The sequence below is a fragment of the Spinacia oleracea genome, chromosome 5 (genome assembly GCF_020520425.1).
Source record: "Spinacia oleracea cultivar Varoflay chromosome 5, BTI_SOV_V1, whole genome shotgun sequence".
Taxonomy (NCBI): Eukaryota; Viridiplantae; Streptophyta; class Magnoliopsida; order Caryophyllales; family Amaranthaceae; genus Spinacia; species Spinacia oleracea.
Window position 1 is genome coordinate 104,793,799 of NC_079491.1, and position 22,919 is coordinate 104,816,717.

Sequence of the window (22,919 nt, forward strand, 5' to 3'; positions counted from 1 at the left end):
TAACAACCAAAATGGTGTGAAGCGAGATGAAATTTTCCCGGGTTTAACCTTGGTGAACTTTGATCGACTAAGTGACAGTGACGAGCCATTCATTCTAGCATCACTAGCTAAGCAAGTTTTTTATGTGGTTGACAATATTGATCCTAGATGGCGTGTTGTTGCCCAAGGAAAAAGACATATTTTGGGTATTGATGATGTTGTAGATGAAGATGAGTATGATGAGTATGATGACACACCTCCGTTACCAATGGTTGTTCAACCATTGCCAGAAGAGGAGGATGCAAATAATACTAATCATATGCGTACAGATCATACGGAAGGAATATGGGTTACGAATCGTAATTGAAACATACATGTGTAAGTTCGGGCTTCACTTCTGATGCATTGTTGAAGTTTTTGACTTTGTTCTTTCTATTCATATCTGAAAGCCTGTGCGCCTTAGAATTTTTGTTATCTTGACTACTTAAATTTGAATAGTGAAGGATACTTGTGGATATTAATTCATATTTTTTTTCTAAAAATTCAACCCCAATCAATTGCCACTTGTATTGTGAAGAGGAATTGCAGTGATAGTCTCCTACTTTATCCCTCCTATTTAAGTTACTGAGAGTCTGATACTTCTAATAACTTGACTAACTTTATCTGGTTTTTTCACACAGGTGTAAACTTGGTGAATGTCGTATCCTCTTATGTGAGCCAGGTTCCAAGCACAGGTTGCAGAAATTGCAGTTGAATTTTCCTAGGTTAGTTTTCAGTACATTTTGTCTAATAATATCAATTACCTGTTCTTGTTTGCATGGCTTTGTGATTGGTAACTTAGTTTCTGATGTTTTCTTTCTGGTGGTTGATGATGGATAAGTACATAAAAACCGTTTTGAAGATGACTTTGTTTACAATTTGATACTTTGCTTACAGTATGGTGTAATTTACATGTTTGAAGGTGAAGATTTGAACTCCAGAATCATCAAATTAGACCAGGAATAGAAATCTGAGTGATGTCTAGAAACTATCCTTTTCCTGAAGTTTCAAAACTTACAAAATTTGTAACTTGTGTCATCCATAACCAGAAAAGCAGCATGAAGTACTGTTTTAGCTTCTCAGTTCTTTCCAATGCAACTGAAATTAAAGAGGCTGATCAGTTCTTTCCAATGCAACTGAAATTCATCAAAATAAACAGAGATTCTTTGGCCAATTGCACTAATCAACTCAGTGAAGTACTGTTTTAGCTTCTTAGTGCACTGATCAGTTCTGTTCTGTGCACTGATCTGCACTGCCCAGATCAGAACTGTGCAGATCAGTGGACAAAACTGATCAGAACTGTGCAGTTATGTGCACTGATCTGCACAGCTCAGATCTGAACTGTGCAGATCAGTGCACAGAACTGGTCAGTTCTGATCAGTTCTGTGCACTGATCTGCACAGCTCAGATCAGAACTGTGCAGATCAGTGCACAGAACTAGTCAGTTCTGATCAGTTCTGTGCACTGATCTGCACAGCTCAGATCAGAACTGTGCAGATCAGTGCACAGAACTGGTCAGTTCTGATCAGTTCTGTGCACTGATCTGCACAGCTCAGATCAGAACTGTGCAGATCAGTGCATAGAACTGGTCAGTTCTGATCAGTTCTGTGCACTAATCTGCACAGCTCAGATCAGAACTGTGCAGATCAGTGCACAGAACTGGTCAGTTCTGATCAGTTCTGTGCATTGATCTGCACAGTTCAGATCTGAGCTGTGCAGATCAGTGCGTAGAACTGGTGAGTTATGATTTTTTTTTGGGTTGTTTTTTTAGGTGAGGTTTGATTTGGGATTGTTTTGCATGTTAGGTGTAATACCATAAGGCCATTATTTTAGGTATAGCTTTGTAAATGGCCAATTGTAGCATTTTGCCCTTAATATAAAAAAACAAGACATAATGTATACACAACCTACCCGTTGTCTACTTGCCCATGACTTCATTTTGCTAACCACAACTAAATAACTATTTATAAGCTTCTCCAATTCTTCAAGAGCAGTGTCACAAAAAGAAAAAAAGAAAAAAAAAACTCCTCAAATAGATAAGAAACTTGTGGAACAGATTAATATGGGAATACAGAGAGAGAATAACTAATAAAGATTGGTAACATATCCCACAGTATAACAAAATGCAACTCTTACCATTTGATGGTTGCAATATTGCGAGCAAGAAGAGAGCCGCCACCTTGACATATATTGCATTTTATCAATCCACGAGAACTGCAAGTAGCACAAGGAATATTTCCCTTTCCGTTGCATTGCAAGCAACTGTATAATTGGCATGCATGTGTGAATAAAACCAGTACGCAGATAAAACTAATAAAGATTATTTTTCGCCAAAATGATTATTTTCTTTGAAAAGCAATTTATATAACGCTTACATTGTGTCAGACCCGTCTCTATGAGCAATTAAACCCCTTCCATGACAGGAAGGGCATGGGGTCATCTGCTTTTCTTTGTAATAACCAGGTTCTTGATCAGCATTGCATGTTGGACAAGGTGTATCTCCTCGACCGTCACAACCTGCAAGATAATTTATTGTATGATCACTTAGTGTCATTTATCATTTTAACTTATGCTATGATCATTTAAATTTTTGTTATGATCTCTAGAAAAGGTGGACATATACCAGGGCACTTCTCGATGGCTTCTGAATGTGGAACTTTAATTTTTGTTTCTTTCTCCGGGGTGAATAGAACAGGGAACTGAGACCTCAGGTCCAATTCCCAGACTCCAAGTTCAGGCCCAGATCAGAACTGTGCAGATCAGTGGACAAAACTGATCAGAACTGTGCAGTTATGTGCACTGATCTGCACAGCTCAGATCAGAACTGTGCAGATCAGTGCACAGAACTGGTCAGTTCTGATCAGTTCTGTGCACTGATCAGCACAGCTCAGATCAGAACTGTGCAGATCAGTGCACAGAATTGGTCAGTTCTGATCAGTTCTGTGCACTGATCTGCACAGCTCAGATCAGAACTGTGCAGATCAGTGCACAGAACTGGTCAGTTCTGATCAGTTCTGTGCATTGATCTGCACAGTTCAGATCAGAACTGTGCAGATCAGTGCACAGAACTGGTCAGTTCTGATCTGAGCTGTGCATTGATCTGCACAGTTCTGATCTGAGCTGTGCAGATCAGTGCGTAGAACTGGTGAGTTATGATTTTTTTTTGGGTTGTTTTTTTAGGTGAGGTTTGATTTGGGATTGTTTTGCATGTTAGGTGTAATACCATAAGGCCATTATTTTAGGTATAGCTTTGTAAATGGCCAATTGTAGCATTTTGCCCTTAATATAAAAAAACAAGACATAATGTATACACAACCTACCCGTTGTCTACTTGCCCATGAATTTGTTTTGTAGGCAGACTTTCATAGTCTTCATTTGAAACATGTATCAATTTTATTATAACTGAAAACTGAGTATTGCTCTCTTTTCTAAGTATTGCTCTCTTTTCTAAGTATTGCTCCCTTTACTAAGTATTGCTCTCTTTTCTTTGTTGCAGGACCGTAGCTACCATGGATGATCATCGTGATAATGAAATACAGGGAATTGATGGAGCTAGTCATCCTACGGGGGAATCACAAGGTACCAACACTAGTAAAAAGACCAAATTCCGTGGTCCGTCAAAAGGAGTTCAAGCCAAAAAGCCTATGCATCTTCAGTATAATCAATATGGAATCCCCGATGGAGAATGGTCAGGAGAATACGGGAAGCAAGTTGGGTCTTGTGCTGCTAGAATTAACATTAATGTGAAAGAATATTCAACGTTAGATGAACACACAAAGAAGGGGTTTTGGGAGGAGACCAAGGTAAACATTGAATAAAAACTTGATTTGTATTCTCCTAGATTATCTATTTGTGTAGCATACGTTTCTAACAATCTCTTATCCATAAAATTAACAGCTTCTGTTCCACATTATTGATGATCCGGCTAAAAGGAGAGAAAAATATTTTCATATGTGTGTGGCGAAACGCTTTGGAGCTTTCAAGTCCAGGTTAACGCGGCGTTGGATAACTAAGAAAGAAAAAATGCCGAAACACCAGACAAATGACATGCCTTGGGACGTCTACCATCAAATCACAGAGGATGATTGGAAAACATTTGTGATGGAACGAAACAAGCCGGAGATGTTGGTAATAATGAATTTACTTTGCTAGATATTTTTTTATATAATTATATGATTAGTTTGTTGTTGCCATCTTTAAATGTTCGACATGTTCTTTATGTGTTTTTTGACAGGTTCGTAGAGAAAAAGCAAGTAAAAGTGCATTACAAAACAAGAACCCACATCGCACAGGCCAAAAGGGTTATGTTAGAAAGAGACCAGAGTAGATAAATGATGGGCGACTACCGCCAGAGGCAGCTTTAACCCTCTCAAGTGGCTCCTCCTCAGTGACCTCATCACTCACCACAGCGCCAGATAGATTTAAGAAGTTTAGATCAGTAGAGTGGATCTTGGCTCATCAAGTTAAAAACAAAGAGGGAAAGTGGGAAGTTGACCCGAATGATAAAGAAGCCGTAAATATTGCTAAGATGGATGTAAGTGCATATGAAATTTTACGTTCTATATCCTTTTCTTTCCTAATTCCTAGTTCTATTGCTAAGATTGCTTCTCCTTTCCATCATGTATACCATCTAATTTTTACTTTCCTAATTCTTATAGTTGGAGTACATAGAAGAAGAGGGAAAAGGAAATATTTCATTCACCCAGGGAGAAGATGCCCTCACCAAGGCTATGGGAAAAAAGGATCACCGTGGGCGTGTCAAGGCAACAGGTGGAGTTAATGTCGGTTACAAAGTTGCTTTCGGTCCAATAGACCGAAGTAGTAGATGTGGCCATATTGAACCATCACCGGAGGCTATCGAATCAATCAGAGCTTCGGTGAGAAGGGAGTTTGAAGATCAATTAGAGAGAAAGGTGGCGGAGGCCCTCCAAAACCAACTAGCCACATTGAAAGCAACCGGTCAACTAAACACCCTCTCTACCCCCGCACTTGATTCTGCTCTTGTAAGTGATGAGTTTGATGTTAACCGTGCACTCGTAACCTGTTGTCCGAGTTCATCGCAGCAACCACGCGAGCTGAAGGTATATATTCTCTATAGTGCATACACTCAAAACACCCCTAGCTAGGTTTTTAATATTGTACTTTGAAGTGATTTCTGAAATTTTGTAAATTTATTTGTGAAGGCCATAACTCCATGTCGTCTTGCCCTTGAGGATAAAGTTTTGGGTAACAAAGTGATAGTGGCAGATGGTATGGCGTACCCATTGGATGGTTCGTTGCACCAACACTTTAGATCGATGAAGCCTAGTCATTATAAGGTCCAAGTTGATTGTATTTACGACGGACATGATGATGACACTCTTCCGGTACCTACTGGAGATGGATTCAATAACTTAGGCAGGGCTCTTGCTAGTTTTGTGCAATGGCCAATTCACTTGGTGATTTTCGAAGAAGACGAGGTATAACTTTTTTATTATTAATTGTCATTCATTGCGTTATGCATCTGTTTAGAATTAGATTCAGAGCCTTGAACTCCTTTGGTTTCTACCTCTGTTTAGGAGTACTCTACTCCACGCCCAACAAAGAAGTCCAAGAGTCAGATTTTTGAAGAGGTGGTTGGTAGCTCCAAAGAGAAGAAAAACGAATTAATTGTCAAAGAGAAGACAACAGAATTAATTGTCAAAGAGAAGGCAACACTTGATTTAGGGTCCAAAGAGAAGACAACACTGAAGTTAACGGCCAAGGTAAACCATATGCTTCCCACTCCCCTGTGCTTCAACACTGAAATCAAAACTGAACTTTTCATGCTAGCTTAACATTATTGTTACAGGAAAATTCATGCTCAAATAAGTTGGAGTCGAAATCGAAGTCGAAGAACTCTAAGACGGCCAAAGAGATGGTAGGTAGTTGTGATCGTAAAACTGAAGAATCAGCCGCCAAAAGTAAGAAGCAAAATTTGGCAGACGACACAATTCAAGGTCTTGGCCCATCATGCAATTATTTGAAGTTTATCATCAATACGGCGCCCGGTGATGTATATAAAAATACTTCAATCCCATTGCCCGCTTCGGTTTGGCATTATGACGAAGATCGACAAACTTATGTAAATGAGGTTGACGTTGAAGAGTTCCTTAGAGGGGCGTGCCTCAACATTTCAGTGATCCAAGTCTATATGATGTAAACTTTTCCATCGATATTTTTGTTTTTGGTTTTGTCAACTATAATAGTTTTTGAAATTTTTGCATTATACATTTACTTTGTAGGTGTTTATTCCACGAACACACCTTTGCATTTGACAACTCTCAGATTGGGTTTGTTTGTCCCGAGGCAATGTCAAGCTCTAGAATCAAGGCCAACCCTCAGGCTGCATCAATGTATTTGAAAGTAGTTTTCAATGCTGAAATTGAAAAGGAGAAGAAGGGTGATCCTAACATTACCAAGTGGTTTTTGATCCCATACCATCAAGAGTAAGTGTTAGAGATTGATCGATATTTGGTAAATAGCTATGTTATTGTTATTTTCATGCATAAGGTTGCAATAACATTTATATATAATGCAGAAATCATTGGATTTTGTACGTGTTAGACCTACGTAGAGGTTGTGCGTATATTTTCGACTCTGCGATAGGTTCCAACCGAGAAAATAGTGCATGGGGAATCTTGTGTTTGTAAGTTACTTTCAATTCTTTTTAAGTTATTTCTTTTCGTGCCGAATCAGATTCATGAAGTTTTACTCAACTTCCAGGGCATACCAAGTGTACAAGTTTAATGATGGGATTTGTCCGAATAGAGCGACTATGCAGGGGTTGAAAGGGTTCCATGTAAAGGTATATCATGCTTACTAATTAGCTTTACTTTTTTTTTTGGGTAACTACTTGGATATATAATTTATGATTTATCTCCAAATCAGTGTGCTCAAGAAGTCGGCGCCCGCGAGTGTGGCTATTACGTTATGAAGTTCATGCATGAAATAGTCACGTTACACCATAACACTGATGAGCGGTTAGACAATGTTCGTTCTTTTACCATATGTTAGTTGAACTACTAATACTAGTACTTTTACGTAGTAGAATTCTTAATTTACAAGTAGCATTACTTATCATGTTACTTATTTCAGGCTTACACTCCAAGAAATGCGCCTTATACCGATGAGGAAATAGATGTGGTTCGTGAGCAATGGGCTAAGTTTTTTACAACCGAGTATTTATTTACATAGGTTGTTTAGACACAAAGATGGAAGCGTTTATATCTTCATGGATTTGGTAAAGTTCTTTAATTTTTCCATAATTACAAGTTCTTTGAATACTAATCTGCTGGTCTTGCTGCTGCTGCATGTGAATTCTGATCTGGTGGTCTTTAGAATTTCACTTCCATCTGTGTGTTTCTCCTCTGTTTGCTTCTGTTGCTGCTCTGTATGTTATTGTTTCTACTCATTCGAATCTATTTATGCACATTTAAGGCTCATTAGGTCGTTATAGGTCATGTTTAGAGCTAAAATGACATTTCCGCTCCCAACTTTGAACTAAAGAACCTAAGGACTCATTTGATTCTTATTACATGACTAATATACATAGTTTTAACTTTCTAAAACTCATTCGAGTCTATTTATGCACATTTAAGGCTCATTAGGTCGTTATAGGTCATGTTTAGAGCTAAAATGACATTTTCGCTCCCAACTTTGAACTAAAGAACCTAAGGACTCATTTGATTCTTATTACATGTCTAATATACATAGTTTTAACTTTCTAAAACTCATTCGAATCTATTTATGCACATTTAAGGCTCATTAGGTCGTTATAGGTCATGTTTAGAGCTAAATTGACATTTCCGCTCCCAACTTTGAACTAAAGAACCTAAGGACTCATTTGATTCTTATTACATGACTAATATACATAGTTTTAACTTTCTAAAACTCATTCGAATCTATTTATGCACATTTAAGGCTCATTAGGTCGTTATAGGTCATGTTTAGAGCTAAAATGACATTTCCACTCCCAACTTTGAACTAAAGAACCTAAGGACTCATTTGATTCTTATTACATGTCTAATATACATAGTTTTAACTTTCTAAAACTCATTCGAATCTATTTATGCACATTTAAGGCTCATTAGGTCGTTATAGGTCATGTTTAGAGCTAAAATGACATTTCCGCTCCCAACTTTGAACTAAAGAACCTAAGGACTCATTTGATTCTTATTACATGACTAATATACATAGTTTTAACTTTCTAAAACTCATTCGAGTCTATTTATGCACATTTAAGGCTCATTAGGTCGTTATAGGTCATGTTTAGAGCTAAAATGACATTTTCGCTTCCAACTTTGAACTAAAGAACCTAAGGACTCATTTGATTCTTATTACATGTCTAATATACATAGTTTTAACTTTCTAAAACTCATTCGAATCTATTTATGCACATTTAAGGCTCATTAGGTCGTTATAGGTCATGTTTAGAGCTAAAATGACATTTCCGCTCCCAACTTTGAACTAAAGAACCTAAGGACTCATTTGATTCTTATTACATGACTAATATACATAGTTTTAACTTTCTAAAACTCATTCGAATCTATTTATGCACATTTAAGGCTCATTAGGTCGTTATAGGTCATGTTTAGAGCTAAAATGACATTTCCGCTCCCAACTTTGAACTAAAGAACCTAAGGACTCATTTGATTCTTATTACATGACTAATATACATAGTTTTAACTTTCTAAAACTTATTCGAATCTATTTATGCACATTTAAGGCTCATTAGGTCGTTATAGGTCATGTTTAGAGCTAAAATGACATTTCCGCTCCCAACTTTGAACTAAAGAACCTAAGGACTCATTTGATTCTTATTACATGATTAATATGCATAGTTTTAACTTTATAAAACTCATTCAAATCTATTTATGCACATTTAAGGCTCATTAGGTCGTTATAGGTCATGTTTAGAGCTAAAATGACATTTCCGCTCCCAACTTTGAACTAAAGAACCTAAGGACTCATTTGATTCTTATTACATGACTAATATACATAGTTTTAACTTTCTAAAACTCATTCGAATCTATTTATGCACATTTAAGGCTCATTAGGTCGTTATAGGTCATGTTTAGAGCTAAAATGACATTTCCGCTCCCAACTTTGAACTAAAAAACCTAAGGACTCATTTGATTCTTATTACATGACAAATATACATAGTTTTAACTTTCTAAAACTCATTCGAATCTATTTATGCACATTTAAGGCTCATTAGGTCGTTATAGGTCATGTTTAGAGCTAAAATGACATTTCCGCTCCCAACTTTGAACTAAAGAACCTAAGGACTCATTTGATTCTTATTACATGACTAATATACATAGTTTTAACTTTCTAAAACTCATTCTAATCTACGTATGCACATTTAAGGCTCATTGGGTAGTTATAGGTCAACAACGTACTTAATTATCTCTATAGTCTGCAACTATATCTTTTAATTTTATGCTTCAATGGAATGTAAAGACAATATCGTGAGTGTAAACTTTGGTACTCATATATATTTTCCTTCCATGCAACTTGCAGGCTAGGGATCGAGTCGATTGGAAGAAAGTCAACACGACCTTACTTAAGGTTTGTAATGCATGATCTAAAGGGACCTAAGTGGCTGGATTAGAGACATTTGTTAGATTAGCTCTCTAGCCTTTTGTCTTTAGTTGTTAATATTAGTTGTAATTTGTTAGACTAGCTAGGTGTTTAAAAATTGTAAACATACGTACTATATATACGCTTTGCTCTGTTGGGTTAATATAAATGAAGTTAATGTAATGATTTATTTATCAAAGATAAGCAGATTCATACCTTTGCTATTTTGGTGTTGATTGGGTACAGGTTTCAATACTCAATGGAGTATATATCTAGTTGTGGTTATTGCCGCCTATTTTATATTTTAAAAGAATTTGGAAAAAAAAAATTAATGTTGTTGAAGGGGGCTTTTAATGTACGCCTCAACAACATATGAATTTATGGCGCCAATGTACAGGTATTGGCGCAAAAATAAGGACCTGTTGAGGGGGGCATTTAAGAAGTGAGCCTCAACAGAGGAGGCTGTTGAGGCGGGCTTCTTAAATGCCCCCCTCAACAGGTCCTTATTTTTTGCGTTTCTGTAGAGGTTGTTGAGGCGGGCTTTTGAAAGCCCCCCACAACAGATCACCTGTTGAGGCGAACAAAGCCCGCCTCAACAGATCACTGAGCTGTTGAAGCTACGTCTGTCGCAGCGGGCCTTGTTCGCCTCAATAAACCCAAAATGCCCCCCTCAACAGGTATTTTTTCCACTAGTGGATGTGAGACACATCCCAGATTTACGGAAAAACCTTATTTCTCTTGGGTTATTAGAGAAAAATGGTTGCAAAATATCCATGGAAAACGGAGTATTAAAAGTTACTCGTGGTTCCTTGGTAGTGATGAAGGGGATTCGTCACGGTAATCTTTATCCTCTTTTGGGCACAACTGCTATAGGTGATTTAGCAGTTGGAATCAGTGGAAGTAAAGACCAAACAGAATGCACTAGGATATGGCACATGCGCCTTGGGCATATGTCGGAAAAAGGTCTATCATTGCTTTGCGGACAAGGTTTGTTGAAGAACAAGAAGAAACCACAAATGGAATTTTGTGAATATTGTGTGTATGGAAAAGCACACAGGGTAAAGTTCTCTACAAGCAAGCACAAAAGCAGAGGGTTGTTAGACTATGTGCATACGGATGTTTGGGGTCCGGCTAAAGTCTCTTCCAAGGGTGGTTCCAGGTACTTTGTTACATTTGTTGATGATTATTCTAGATATGCTTGGATTTATTTTCTGAAGCATAAGAATGAGGTATTCGACATTTTCAAGCGGTGGAGAGCAATGGTTCAGAACAAAACGGGTCGAAAGCTAAAAACTGTACGGTCTGATAACGGTACAGAGTACACAGAGGGAGCTTTCAAGGAGTTTTGTGATCAGGAAGGCATTGTAAGACACTGGACAGTCAGAGACACACCACAACAGAATGGAGTCGCGGAAAGACTGAATCGTACACTACTTGAGAAGACTAGGTGTATGCGCTCTAATTCTGGTTTAGGCAAGGAATGGTGGGCAGAGTCGGTTGCTACAGCTTGTTATATAGTGAATCGATCACCACATTCTTATTTAGATGGAGACACGCCTCATAGGGTGTGGTCAAGGGAACATGCAGATTACAAGAGACTTAGAGTCTTTGAGTCCACAGCTTATTATCATGTCAAAAATAACAAGCTTGATGAAAGAGCCAAGAAAGAAATATTCTCGGGGTATCCCAAAGGCGTTAATGGCTATCGTCTTTGGAGTATAGAGGATTCTAAATTCATAATCATCAGGTATGTGACATTTGATGAAAGATCTATGATAGCTTTACTCAAAGTTATGGTGTCAAATAATGGTCATGTCGGGACTACTTCAAATAATCAAGTGGTGGAGATAGAATCTAGAGACCAAACAGATTCTAGTCATGTTCAGGTGGAGCATCCTGGTGTTAATCAAAATGATGAGGAGGATGATCTTGAACATGAGGAGATTCAACGGGAAAATGTACATGTGTTACAACAACAGCAGCAGGAATCTTTGGCAACCACTAGGCCAAAGAGAAATTATAAATTAGTTTAGAAGTTTGGGTCAGACAAACCTCTGAGGCATTACGGGCAGGTTAACTTGGTAGAATATGCACTCTCGGTGGAGGATGATGAGCCGATCACCTTCAAACAAGCTATCAAAGACAAGGATAAAGAGAGTTGGTTGGTTGCTATGGAGGAAGAGATGCAATCTCTTCATAAAAACAAGACATGGGAGGTAGTCTCATTGCCCGTGGGAAAGAATGCTATTGGTTGTAAGTGGGTGTATAAAAGAAAAGAGGATCCTTCCAAGACCGATGGTATAAGATATAAGGCTAGGCTAGTGGCCAAGGGATTTGCACAGAAAGAAGGCGTTGATAACAATGAGATATTTTCTCCGGTGGTAAAACATACTTCTATTCGGGTGCTATTAAGTCTCGTTGCTCATGGTGATTTTGAGCTGGAACAACTTGATGTGAAGACACCCTTCTTACACGGTGATTTGGATGAGGAAATATATATGTATCAACCTGAGGGATACAAGGTTGAGGGTAAAGAGAGTCAGGTATGTCGCTTGAGGAAATAACTTTATGGATTGAAGCAATCTCCTCGGCAGTGGTACAAGCGATTTGATTCCTTTATGTTAAAGCAAGGGTTTTCTAGAAGTAATTATGATTGTTGTGTATACATTCGTAAACTTCATGGAGGTGATTGTATTTATCTTCTATTGTATGTCGACGACATGCTTATTGCTTCAAAAAGCAAGGTGGAGATAAATATTTACAAAACTCAACTTGGTGAAGAGTTTGAAACAAAAGATTTGGGCGCTACAAAGAAAATACTAGGTATAGAGATTAGAAGAGAGAGATCAAATCGAAAATTGTTCTTGAGCCAGAAAGGCTACATTGAGCGGGTAATTGAAAGGTTTGGGATGAAAAGTGCTAAGTCAGTGGTAACTCCATTGGCTCCACATTTTAGACTCTCTAGTAAACAATCTCCCACTACAACGGAAGATAAGGCATACATGGATAATGTACCTTATGCTAGTGCAGTTGGCAGTTTAATGTACGCCATGGTGTGTACACGTCCAGATATTTCACAGGCGGTTAGTGTTGTCAGTAGATTCATGGCGAATCCAGGAAAGGCACATTGGGAAGCTGTGAAATGGGTTTTAAGGTTCTTAAAAGGTACTGTTGACACGGGTTTGTGCTTTGGTGGAGATATATGTCAGGTAAATGGTTTTGTTGATTCTGATTATGCCGGTGATCTAGATAATCGACGATCTACTACTGGTTACGTGTTTAAAATACATGGTGCTCTAGTTAGTTGGCGATCAATGTTATAGGCCACGGTGGCTCTATCTACTACAGAGGCCGAATACATGGCTTTGGCAGAAGGAGTCAAGGAAGCATTGTGGTTATGGGGACTTCTAGATGATTTGGGGTTGAAGCAGGAATGTGTGAATCTGAGTTGTGACAGCCAAAGTGCAATTCATTTGGCAAAGAATCAGGTTCATCATGCTCGTACCAAGCATATAGATGTGAGATATCAATTTGTTCGAGTTGTCATAGAGGAAGGTAGTATTTCTCTTATGAAGGTGCATACAAATGAGAACCCTGCAGATATGTTAACCAAAGTTGTGTCAGGAAGCAAGTTCCAACATTGCTTTGAATTACTAAACATTGTCCCATGTTAGGCATTACATGGAAAGATAAAAGAAACTACAATTGGTTTGATCCCGGTCGAGGGTACGTAGGCAATCATTGTCAAAATGGTGCAACCGGATACGATACTACAATTTGTTCATTCAAAATTTGAATGTTTTCAAATTATGGACGAGGTGGAGAATTGTGGGAGTATATGTATATCATTAATTCCTAAATTAATTATATCTAATTTAAGAATGGTGAGAAATGTGAAACAACGAGATAAACATAAGGAGATAATAGAATGTAGTTTCTATTTTTATTGTTTAGTTAATTATTGGAAACAAGATTGTCGGTGAAACAATGTAAACCATTGTTTAATTAGTTTTCTAATTCATTATAAATGTGTAGAAGTGTAATGTAAAATTTATTCAATACAATTCAGCAATTCACATCATTAAAGCTTAGTTTAAGAAAAGATTATTTTTCTTACGTAACTTTATTATTTCCTTCATAAAGGGTTATTTGTTTATTCACAAAATATTATTTATTTGTGAGGTATCGATTTCATATTATCTAGTAAAAGCCAAATTTCCGCTGCGAGCTCAAACACTAATAGAGTCATTTGCGGTATTTCCAAATGAGACCCTAAACAATGTTTGGTGGCGACTCCTTCGAGGTACAAAAATACAATGGTTTCTAAAAACAGCCCCCTTGTTGGGAATGGCATCCTTGCGATCGAAAAAACACCCCCTACAATTCTAGCAACTCCACTGGGGACTTTCTAATTTCAATTTCGAAAATACGAGTAGATTTCGAGCAGCAAGCCACTGATCTCCTTAAGTACTGGATGCCAGAACTGGCTCCAGGCGCAGCCACCTGCGCCCAAGGCCACTTCCTGCATCCAGGACAGTGGCTTGTCGCCCACTTTTGCTCAACTTTTCGTGTTGGGAGTTAGTCTATTTTTGAATCTGGAAGGACACTCCCAAACCTCGAGAACGAATGTCGAAAAACGAGCTTTACAAATACAAATTCAAGTACGATTTCAATTTCAATTTCTAGGCATTTCATGCATTTTTTGAAAACCATATTTGTGCAAAATGAATTTCTACCTTTGCCCAAACGGATGTGTTCTACATTCGGGCTAGCCCCGGGGGCAACGAAATGGGGACTCTCCATACGGTTCCCGACCAAAGTGTGTGACTATTTCCGCGCCTACCGAACTTGGCATTTACTTGACATTCCCGATGTCAAGTATGGAGGTCGTCTGCCGACACACACGTCCCTTACTCGGATGTGCAAGTTGTTGCCGGATCCATCTCTTAGTCAAGTACCTTTTGACATCCTAAGCCGACCACTTGCATCATACAAAACTTAGACCGAACTTAGTTTGAGAACTTTGCATGTCGCATTCATATTCATGATTAGTGTGACTACATGCTACTTGTGCATTGTGTGGGTGTCTTTGCATGCGTGAATGGCTAACCTCGAGTTCTAGCTTGCTAAAACCAATTACCCTCCAACTAGGAAACCAAACCCCTAGGAGCATCATTCAAACCTCATGCATCTAAATCGCCGATTTAAGGTCTTTTAGGAGTGCCACTCCATTTGATTCAAAACCCTCAATCACGCCTTACGCACAAATGCCAAATTCGAAATTCAATCCAACGGCGTCATAGTGCCGAATTTTCGAGTCCAAATTCCAAGTTCCAAATACAAAATGCAATCCAACGGCGTTATAATGCCGGATTTTCCACTCCAAATTTCAAAACTTCGAGTACAAGATGCAATCCAATGGCGTCATAATGCTGGATTTTCTTTTTCAAAACCTCAATTTTCAAAGTCAAGTTCAATCCAATGGCGTCATAATGCCGGCTTTTCTAGTCCAAATTTCGAGTTTCAAGTCCAATCCAAATTTTCTAGTTAAAAACCTCAATTTTCAAGTCCAAATCCAACGGCGTCATAATGCCGGATTTTCTAGTCCAAATTTCGAGTTTCAAGTCCAATCCAAATTTTCTTGTTCAAAACCTCAATTTTCAAGTCCAAATCCAATAGCGTCATAATGCCGGATTTTCTATTTCAAATTTCGAGTTTCAAGTTTCAAGTCAAAACTCAAATCCAACGGCGTCATAATGCCGGATTTTCTAGTCAAAATTTCAAGTTCAAAACTTAAATCCAACGGCGTCATGCCGGATTTCCTATTTCAAACGCTCAAGTCTTCAAACCTCAAACTCAAGTTGCCAATTCCAATTTCGAAATCTCAAGTTCAAATGTCCAAACTCATATCGGCGTAATGCCAACTTTTCAACTCAAACTGTCAAACCTCAAATTCCATATCAATCTTTCAAACTTCAAGTCCTATACTCCAAGTTTCAAGTTCCAAATTCATGCCGTCGTGATGCCAACTTTTCCATTCCAAGTTTCAAACCTCGAGTTCGAAGTTCTAAAATTTTAATCCTATAAATCTCAAGTCCTATATTCGAAACTTCGAAATTCCAAGTCCACGGCGGCATAATACCGGACTTTCAAAATTCCCAAATTCAATGTCTCAAATCCATGGCAGCATAATGCCGGATTTTCCATATTCAAAGCCTCGTATTCTATATACAAAAGTGCGTCTTTTCCATTTCAAAGTTCAAACTTCGAATCAAATTCAAACTTAAAACTCATCTTCAAGCTACCAATTAATCCTTGCTTTCCATTGCTTTCAAATTCAAAATTCCAAACATTTCCAATGGGTTGAAAATCCCTTGAAATAATACAAATTCAAAACCCTCCAATTTTCCAATGTGTTGAAAATCCCCTGAAATAGTACAAATTCGAATCCAACGGGTTGAAAATCCCCTGAAATAATACATGTCCAATTTTCCAATGGGTTAAATTTCCCTTGAAATAGTACAAGTTCAAGTTTCGCATCCTCTCAAAGGGTTGAAATCCCCCTAAAATATTTCAATGGGTTGAAACTCCACTAAAATATTCCAAGTCCTATCAACGGGTTGAAATTCCCCTAAAATATTGACGGGTTGAAATTCCCTTGAAATAATACAAAAATCAATCTCCTAGTATAAGTCCAATTTTTGAAATTTCCAAAATGGGTTAAATTCCCCTAAAATAGTTCAAACTCCAATAGGTCGAAATATTCTTTTTGGATATTACAAGTTCTAGTGCAAAGATTCAACTCCCACAAAAGAATGAAGACTCCTCTCAAAACACTTCCAACGGGTTGCAAATCCCGAATACAAGTACAAAAATCTAAAATCCCGAATCTTCGGAGTGGCACTTAGAGTCAAGTCTAGGTCTCATTCATTGCATGCATATAATATCATGTGTCCGGAAGTCCAAGTTCTAAATCATGTGGTGTGTCCTAAATAGGAGTCCGAGGATCCTGTGGGTTCGCCGAAGAGGAGAGAGGTTGAAAAGAAATCCATCAGCCCTAGCCTCCCTCATAGGCGGCATCGAACGAGCAACCAGTTCATCTCCTACAAATAAAACTCCTAGCCTCATTCAAGAATCAGTCCAAATGTCTGCCTCCGATCACCTCACTCAACTCCTAGCGGCTTTCACCAGCCTCAGCGCCAATGTGGAGAACATAAGCAACCGACTAGGTGTTGTGGAACAGGGCGCGCCCACTGATGACATATCCAAGAAGATCGAGAGTCTTGTATGTAAGGTCACTAATCAAGAGAACTACTTTGACACCACATGGAAAAAAACCTCAAGGGGAAGGTGAATCTGCCGGACAAATTCTTCGCCAATGATATTCCAAAGTTCAAATCAACCGAAAATCCTAAATACCACCTCAAGAATTTTAGAGCTACAATGGCCATCAAGGGGGTCGAACTCGAGCTATACCCTGTGGTATTCCCTATGTCTCTGGAACCTACCAGAAATGGTATTATTTACTCAAAGAACATCAAACATGTACATGGGCAGCAGTTGCTCGAGCATTCATAGAGCAGTATCAGCCCAACATTCAACTTCAAACTACACTAAGGGAACTGGAGGTTCTCAGGGAAGGGCCTCAGGAAGGTTTCACTAATTACCTCAACCGATGGAGAGAAATGGCATCCCAAATGGTGACTCGACCCTCCGAGAGAGAATTGGTCAAGATTTTTATTGTTGGTCTTCTTCCGAAATACAATACTCACATGAAGTACCTAGGCTTGGAAAGTTTCAAGAGAACCTACGACATCGGGGTCGACATAGAGGATGACCTGATGAAAGCACCAGCAGCCCCGGCTCCACAAGCTGAAAAGTGGAAGGGTAAGAGACCTGAAGCAACACACAAAGTTCACGAGGTCAACGCCCTAGAGGCTCCTCAAGGTCCAAAGTCAAGCAATTTAAAGAAGAATGCTAACCAGCGCAACTATCAAGGCAGACCACAAAGGGTCTTTACAAACCTCGGGATGTCTTACAGCGAGGCGTTCGATCGGCTGGTCGAAAAGCAAGTCATAACACCAATCGGTCCAACACCCGATCCTCCAGTCGACAAGAGATCCAAGAGCTGGAATCCAGCAGCTCATTGCAAATACCATCAACGGAAGGGTCATGACATCGAAGACTGTTACAAACTCAAGCACTTGATCTAGAATATGGTCGACAATAAGACCTTACCCTTACCTCCTCGGACTCCCCTCCGTACAAGCCATCTCCTACGACTATGAAGATGAAGGAGAGGAGTTTCCATGCAACTTAATCTCTACAATAAACAAGCCAGGTTACAAACTGATGGTTCCAAGCTTCTGTCATCCTTGCAAGTGCTCAAAACTAGGTGATCCCCGAACTTAGGGTAACCACCGACATTCAAGAAAACATCTGTCCCCTCGCCACCTTGAAGGCTTTGGGATTCTCCGAGTACGATCTCATGCTGAGTGCCCAACAGACTGTCAAACTCCAGGGTGTCACATATAAAGTCATGGGAGTCCTCGAACTGGTTTTCCCCTTCGACACCTATCGAAACAGCGCTGAATTCCTAGTTATAGATGTGCCTGCCAACTTCGATCTACTATTCGGAGAGCCTTGGTTCGAGGAAATATTGGATGCCCTGCCTGCCTCACCCTCAAAAGTTCAAGCTTTCGAGACACTACCATCAAACAAAAGCCGGTTGTCCGCTAGGAAAGGGATGAGTGCATTCAAGAATACTACCACATATGGGCAATCTCCGGTCGTACAATCCAGCCCGAGCTTCCAGAAGGAAAAATGGTGAGAATGTTCCTCCTAGGGCTCAACACTTTATGCAAAGGCAGCTTCGCCGCATTTCCTTACAGCACGTAGGACCAGGTCTGGGATCAAGTCTTGAAGATCTGTGCGTGTAGCCCCATCTATGATGATTATGACGATGACGTGGATATCTGGGAATACCCCGAGAACTATCTTTACGATTAGTGTCTTTGTCCAAGTCCAGAGTCTGTCTTTCAATTTTCGAGTCTAGCAATGAGTCTAAGAGCCTAGAACTAGAGTCTTGCATCAATAAAGAGCCTCTAAAGGCCGAGCTTCAAGTCAAAACAGTCGATGTAATGATTGCTGATTTCAATAACACTTCAATTTCTATTTACTCCTCGAGTTCTAATTCAAAACACAATCTTAATCCAAACAACTTTGCTTCACAAGAAACTGACCTTGAATTTTTAAAAGCTATCGAATATCATGAAACTAGGACACCCATAATTGAGGAGACAGAAAAAATCAACCTTCCTAACAGAAGTGATTCAAAACTAGTTCAGATTGGTTTAACTCTTTCTCAACGAGAGCGGGATGATCTTATCCAGCTACTTTCAGAATACATAGACATCTTCGCATGGTCCTATCATGATATGCCAGGGGTGGATCCAAGCATCGGTCAGCATACAATTCCCCTCATTCCGAATTTTCTAGTTCAAATTTCGAGTTTCATGTTTCAAGTCAAAACTCAAATACAACGGCGTCATAATGCCAGATTTTCTAGTCAAAATTTCAAGTTCAAAACTCAAATCCAACGGCGTCATGCCGGATTTCCTATTTCAAACGCTCAAGTCTTCAAACCTCAAACTCAAGTTGCCAATTCCAATTTCGAAATCTCCAGTTCAAATGTCCAAACTCATATCGGCGTAATGCCAACTTTTCAACTCAAACTTTCAAACCTCAAATTCCATATCAATCTTTCAAACTTCAAGTCCTATACTCCAAGTTTCAAGTTCCAAATTCATGTCGTCGTGATGCCAACTTTTCCATTCCATGTTTCAAACCTCGAGTTCGAAGTTCTAAAATTTTAATCCTTCAAATCTCAAGTCCTATATTCGAAACTTCAAAATTCCAAGTCCACGGCGGCATAATGCCGAACTTTCAAAATTCCCAAATTCAATGTCTCAAATCCATGGCAGCATAATGCCGGATTTTCCATATTCAAAGCCTCACATTCTATATACAAAAGTGTGTCTTTTCCATTTTAAAGTTCAAACTTCGAATCAAATTCACACTTCAAATTCATCTTCAAGCTACAAATCCTTGATTTCCATTGCTTTCAAATTCAAAATTCCAAACATTTCCAATGGGTTGAAAATCCCTTAAAATAATACAAATTAAAAACCCTCTAATTTTCCAATGGGTTGAAAATCCCCTAAAATAGTACAAATTCGAATCCAACGGGTTGAAAATCCCCTGAAATAATACAAGACCAATTTTCCAATGGGTTGAAATTCCCCTGAAATAGTACAAGTTCAAGTTTCGCATCCTATCAAAGGGTTGAAATCCCCCTAATATATTTCAATGGGTTGAAACTCCCCTAAAATATTCCAAGTCCTATCAACGGGTTGAAATTCCCCTAAAATATTGACCGGTTGAAATTCCCTTGAAATAATACAAAAATCAATCTCCTAGTATAAGTCCAATTTTTGAAATTTCCAAAATGGGTTGAAATTCCCCTAAAATAGTTCAAACTCCAATAGGTCAAAATATTCTTTTTCGATATTCCAAGTTCTAGTGCAAAGAGGCAACTCCCACAAAAGAATGAAGACTCCTCTCAAAACACTTCCAACGGGTTGCAAATCCCGACTACAAGTACAAAAATCCAAAATCCCGAATCTTCGAAGTTGCACTTAGAGTCAAGTCTAGGTCTCATTCATTGCATGCATATAATATCATGTGTCGGGAAGTCCAAGTTCTAAATCATGTGGTGTGTCCTAAATAGGAGTCCGAGGATCCTGTGGGTTCGCCGAAGAGGAGAGAGGTTGAAAAGAAATCCATCAGCCCTAGCCACCCTCATAGTCGGCATCGAACGAGCAACCAGTTCATCTCCTACAAATAAAACTCCTAGCCTCATTCAAGAATCAGTCCAAATGTCTGCCTCCGATCAACTCACTCAACTCCTAGCGGCTTTCACCAGCCTCAGCGCCAATGTGGAGAATATAAGCAACCGACTAGGTGTTGTGGAACAGGGCGCGCCCATTGATGACTTAACCAAGAAGATCAAGAGTCTTGTCTGTAAGGTCACTAATCAAGAGAACTACTTTGAAACCTCATGGAAGAAAACCTCAAGGGGAAGGTGAATCTGCCGGACAAATTCTTCGCTAATGATATTCCAAAGTTCAAATCAACCGAAAATCCTAAATACCACCTCAAGAATTTCAGAGCTACAATGGCCATCAAGGGGGTCGAACTCGAGCTATACCCTGTGGTATTCCCTATGTCTCTGGAACCTGCCAGAAATGGTATTATTTACTCAAAGAACATCAAACATGTACATGGGAAGCAGTTGCTCGAGCATTCATGGAGCAGTATCAGCCCAACATTCAACTTCAAACTACACTAAGGGAACTGGAGGTTCTCAGGGGAGGGCCTCAGGAAGGTTTCACTAATTACCTCAACTGATGGAGAGAAATGGCATCCCAAATGGTGACTCGACCCTCCAAGAGAGAATTGGTCAAGATTTTTATTGTTGGTCTACTTCCGAAATACAATACTCACATGAAGTACCTAGGCTTGGAAAGCTTCAAGAGAACCTACGACATCGGGGTCGACGATGACCTGATGAAAGCACCAGCAGCCCCGGCTCCACAAGCTGAAAAGTGGAAGGGTAAGAGACCTGAAGCAACACACAAAGTTCACGAGGTCAACGCCCTAGAGGCTCCTCAAGGTCCAAAGTCAAGCAATTTAAAGAAGAATGCTAACCAGCGCAACTATCAAGGCAGACCACAAAGGGTCTTTACAAACCTCGGGATGTCTTACAGCGAGGCGTTCGATCGGCTGGTCGAAAAGCAAGTCATAACACCAATCGGTCCAACACCCGATCCTCCAGTCGACAAGAGATCCAATAGCTGGAATCCGGCAGCTCATTGCAAATACCATCAAGGGAAGGGTCATGACATCGAAGACTGTTACAAACTCAAGCACTTGATCCAGAATATGGTCGACAATAAGACCTTACCCTTACCTCCTCGGGCTAAGCAAACCCCCTCCGTACAAGCCATCTCCTACGACTATGAAGATGACGGAGAGGAGTTTCCATGCAACTTAATCTCTACAATATACAAGCCAGGTTACAAACTGATGGTTCCAAGCTTCTGCCATCCTTGCAAGTGCTCAAAACTAGGTGATCCCCGAACTTAGGGTAACCACCGACATTCAAGAAAACATCTGTCCCCTCGCCACCTTGAAGGCTTTGGGATTCTCCGAGTACGATCTCATGCTGAGTCCCCAACAGACTGTCAAACTCCAGGGTGTCACATACAAAGTCATGGGAGTCCTCGTAATGGTTTTCCCCTTCGACACCTATCACAACAGCGCTGAATTCCTAGTTATCGATGTGCCTGCCAACTTCTATCTACTATTTGGAGAGCCTTGGTTTGAGGAAATATTGGATGCCCTGCCTGCCTCACCCTCAAAGGTTCAAGCTTTCGAGACACTACCATCAAACAAAAGCCGGTTGTCCGCTAGGAAAGGGATGAGTTCATTCAAGAATACTACCACAGATGGGCAATCTCCGGTCGTACAATCCAGCCCGAGCTGCCAGAAGGCAAAATGGTGAGAATGTTCCTCCTAGGGCTCAACACTTTATGCAAAGGCAGCTTCGCCGCATTTCCTTACAGCACGTAGGACCAGGTCTGGGATCAAGTCTTGAAGATCTGTGCGTGTAGCCCCATCTATGATGATTATGACGATGACGTGGATATCTGGGAATACCCCGAGAACTATCTTTACGATTAGTGTCTTTGTCCAAGTCCAGAGTCTGTCTTTCAATTTTCGAGTCTAGCAATGAGTCTAAGAGCCTAGAACTAGAGTCTTGCATCAATAAAGAGCCTCTAAAGGCCGAGCTTCAAGTCAAAACAGTCGATGTAATGATTGCTGATTTCAATAACACTTCAATTTCTATTTACTCCTCGAGTTCTAATTCAAAACACAATCTTAATCCAAACAACTTTGCTTCACAAGAAACTGACCTTGAATTTTTAAAAGCTATCGAAAATCATGAAAACAGGACACCCATAATTGAGGAGACAGAAAAAATCAACCTTCCTAACAGAAGTGATTCAAACTTCAAGTCCTATACTCCAAGTTTCAAGTTCTAAATTCATGCCGTCGTGATGCCAACTTTTGCATTCCATGTTTCAAACCTCGAGTTCGAAGTTCTAAAATTTTAATCCTTCAAATCTCAAGTCCTATATTCGAAACTTCAAAATTCCAAGTCCACGGCGGCATAA

General features: G+C 39.5%; 2 protein-coding genes and 1 long non-coding RNA gene across 3 annotated transcripts; 2 read left to right on the forward strand and 1 right to left on the reverse strand.

Annotated features, from left to right (window-relative positions):
• Window positions 1–2,019: 2,019 nt before the first annotated feature.
• On the reverse strand, window positions 2,020–2,760 carry LOC130462096 (uncharacterized). Its single transcript, XR_008922229.1, has 3 exons — window positions 2,642–2,760; window positions 2,394–2,535; window positions 2,020–2,280 (listed from the first exon to the last, which is right to left on the reverse strand). It is a non-coding gene; the product is annotated as an uncharacterized lncRNA (long non-coding RNA).
• Window positions 2,761–3,518: 758 nt separating this feature from the next.
• On the forward strand, window positions 3,519–4,345 carry LOC130461759 (uncharacterized). The gene is made up of 3 exons (XM_056829953.1): window positions 3,519–3,821; window positions 3,916–4,146; window positions 4,253–4,345. The coding sequence occupies exons 1-3, from the start codon at window positions 3,528–3,530 to the stop codon at window positions 4,343–4,345; spliced, it is 618 nt and encodes a 205-aa protein (XP_056685931.1). The 5' UTR covers window positions 3,519–3,527.
• Window positions 4,346–4,659: 314 nt separating this feature from the next.
• LOC130461760 (uncharacterized) lies at window positions 4,660–6,862 on the forward strand. Its single transcript, XM_056829954.1, has 7 exons — window positions 4,660–5,099; window positions 5,202–5,477; window positions 5,577–5,762; window positions 5,849–6,195; window positions 6,282–6,485; window positions 6,578–6,685; window positions 6,763–6,862. The coding sequence occupies exons 1-7, from the start codon at window positions 4,749–4,751 to the stop codon at window positions 6,860–6,862; spliced, it is 1,572 nt and encodes a 523-aa protein (XP_056685932.1). The 5' UTR covers window positions 4,660–4,748.
• The last annotated feature ends 16,057 nt before the right edge of the window (window positions 6,863–22,919 follow it).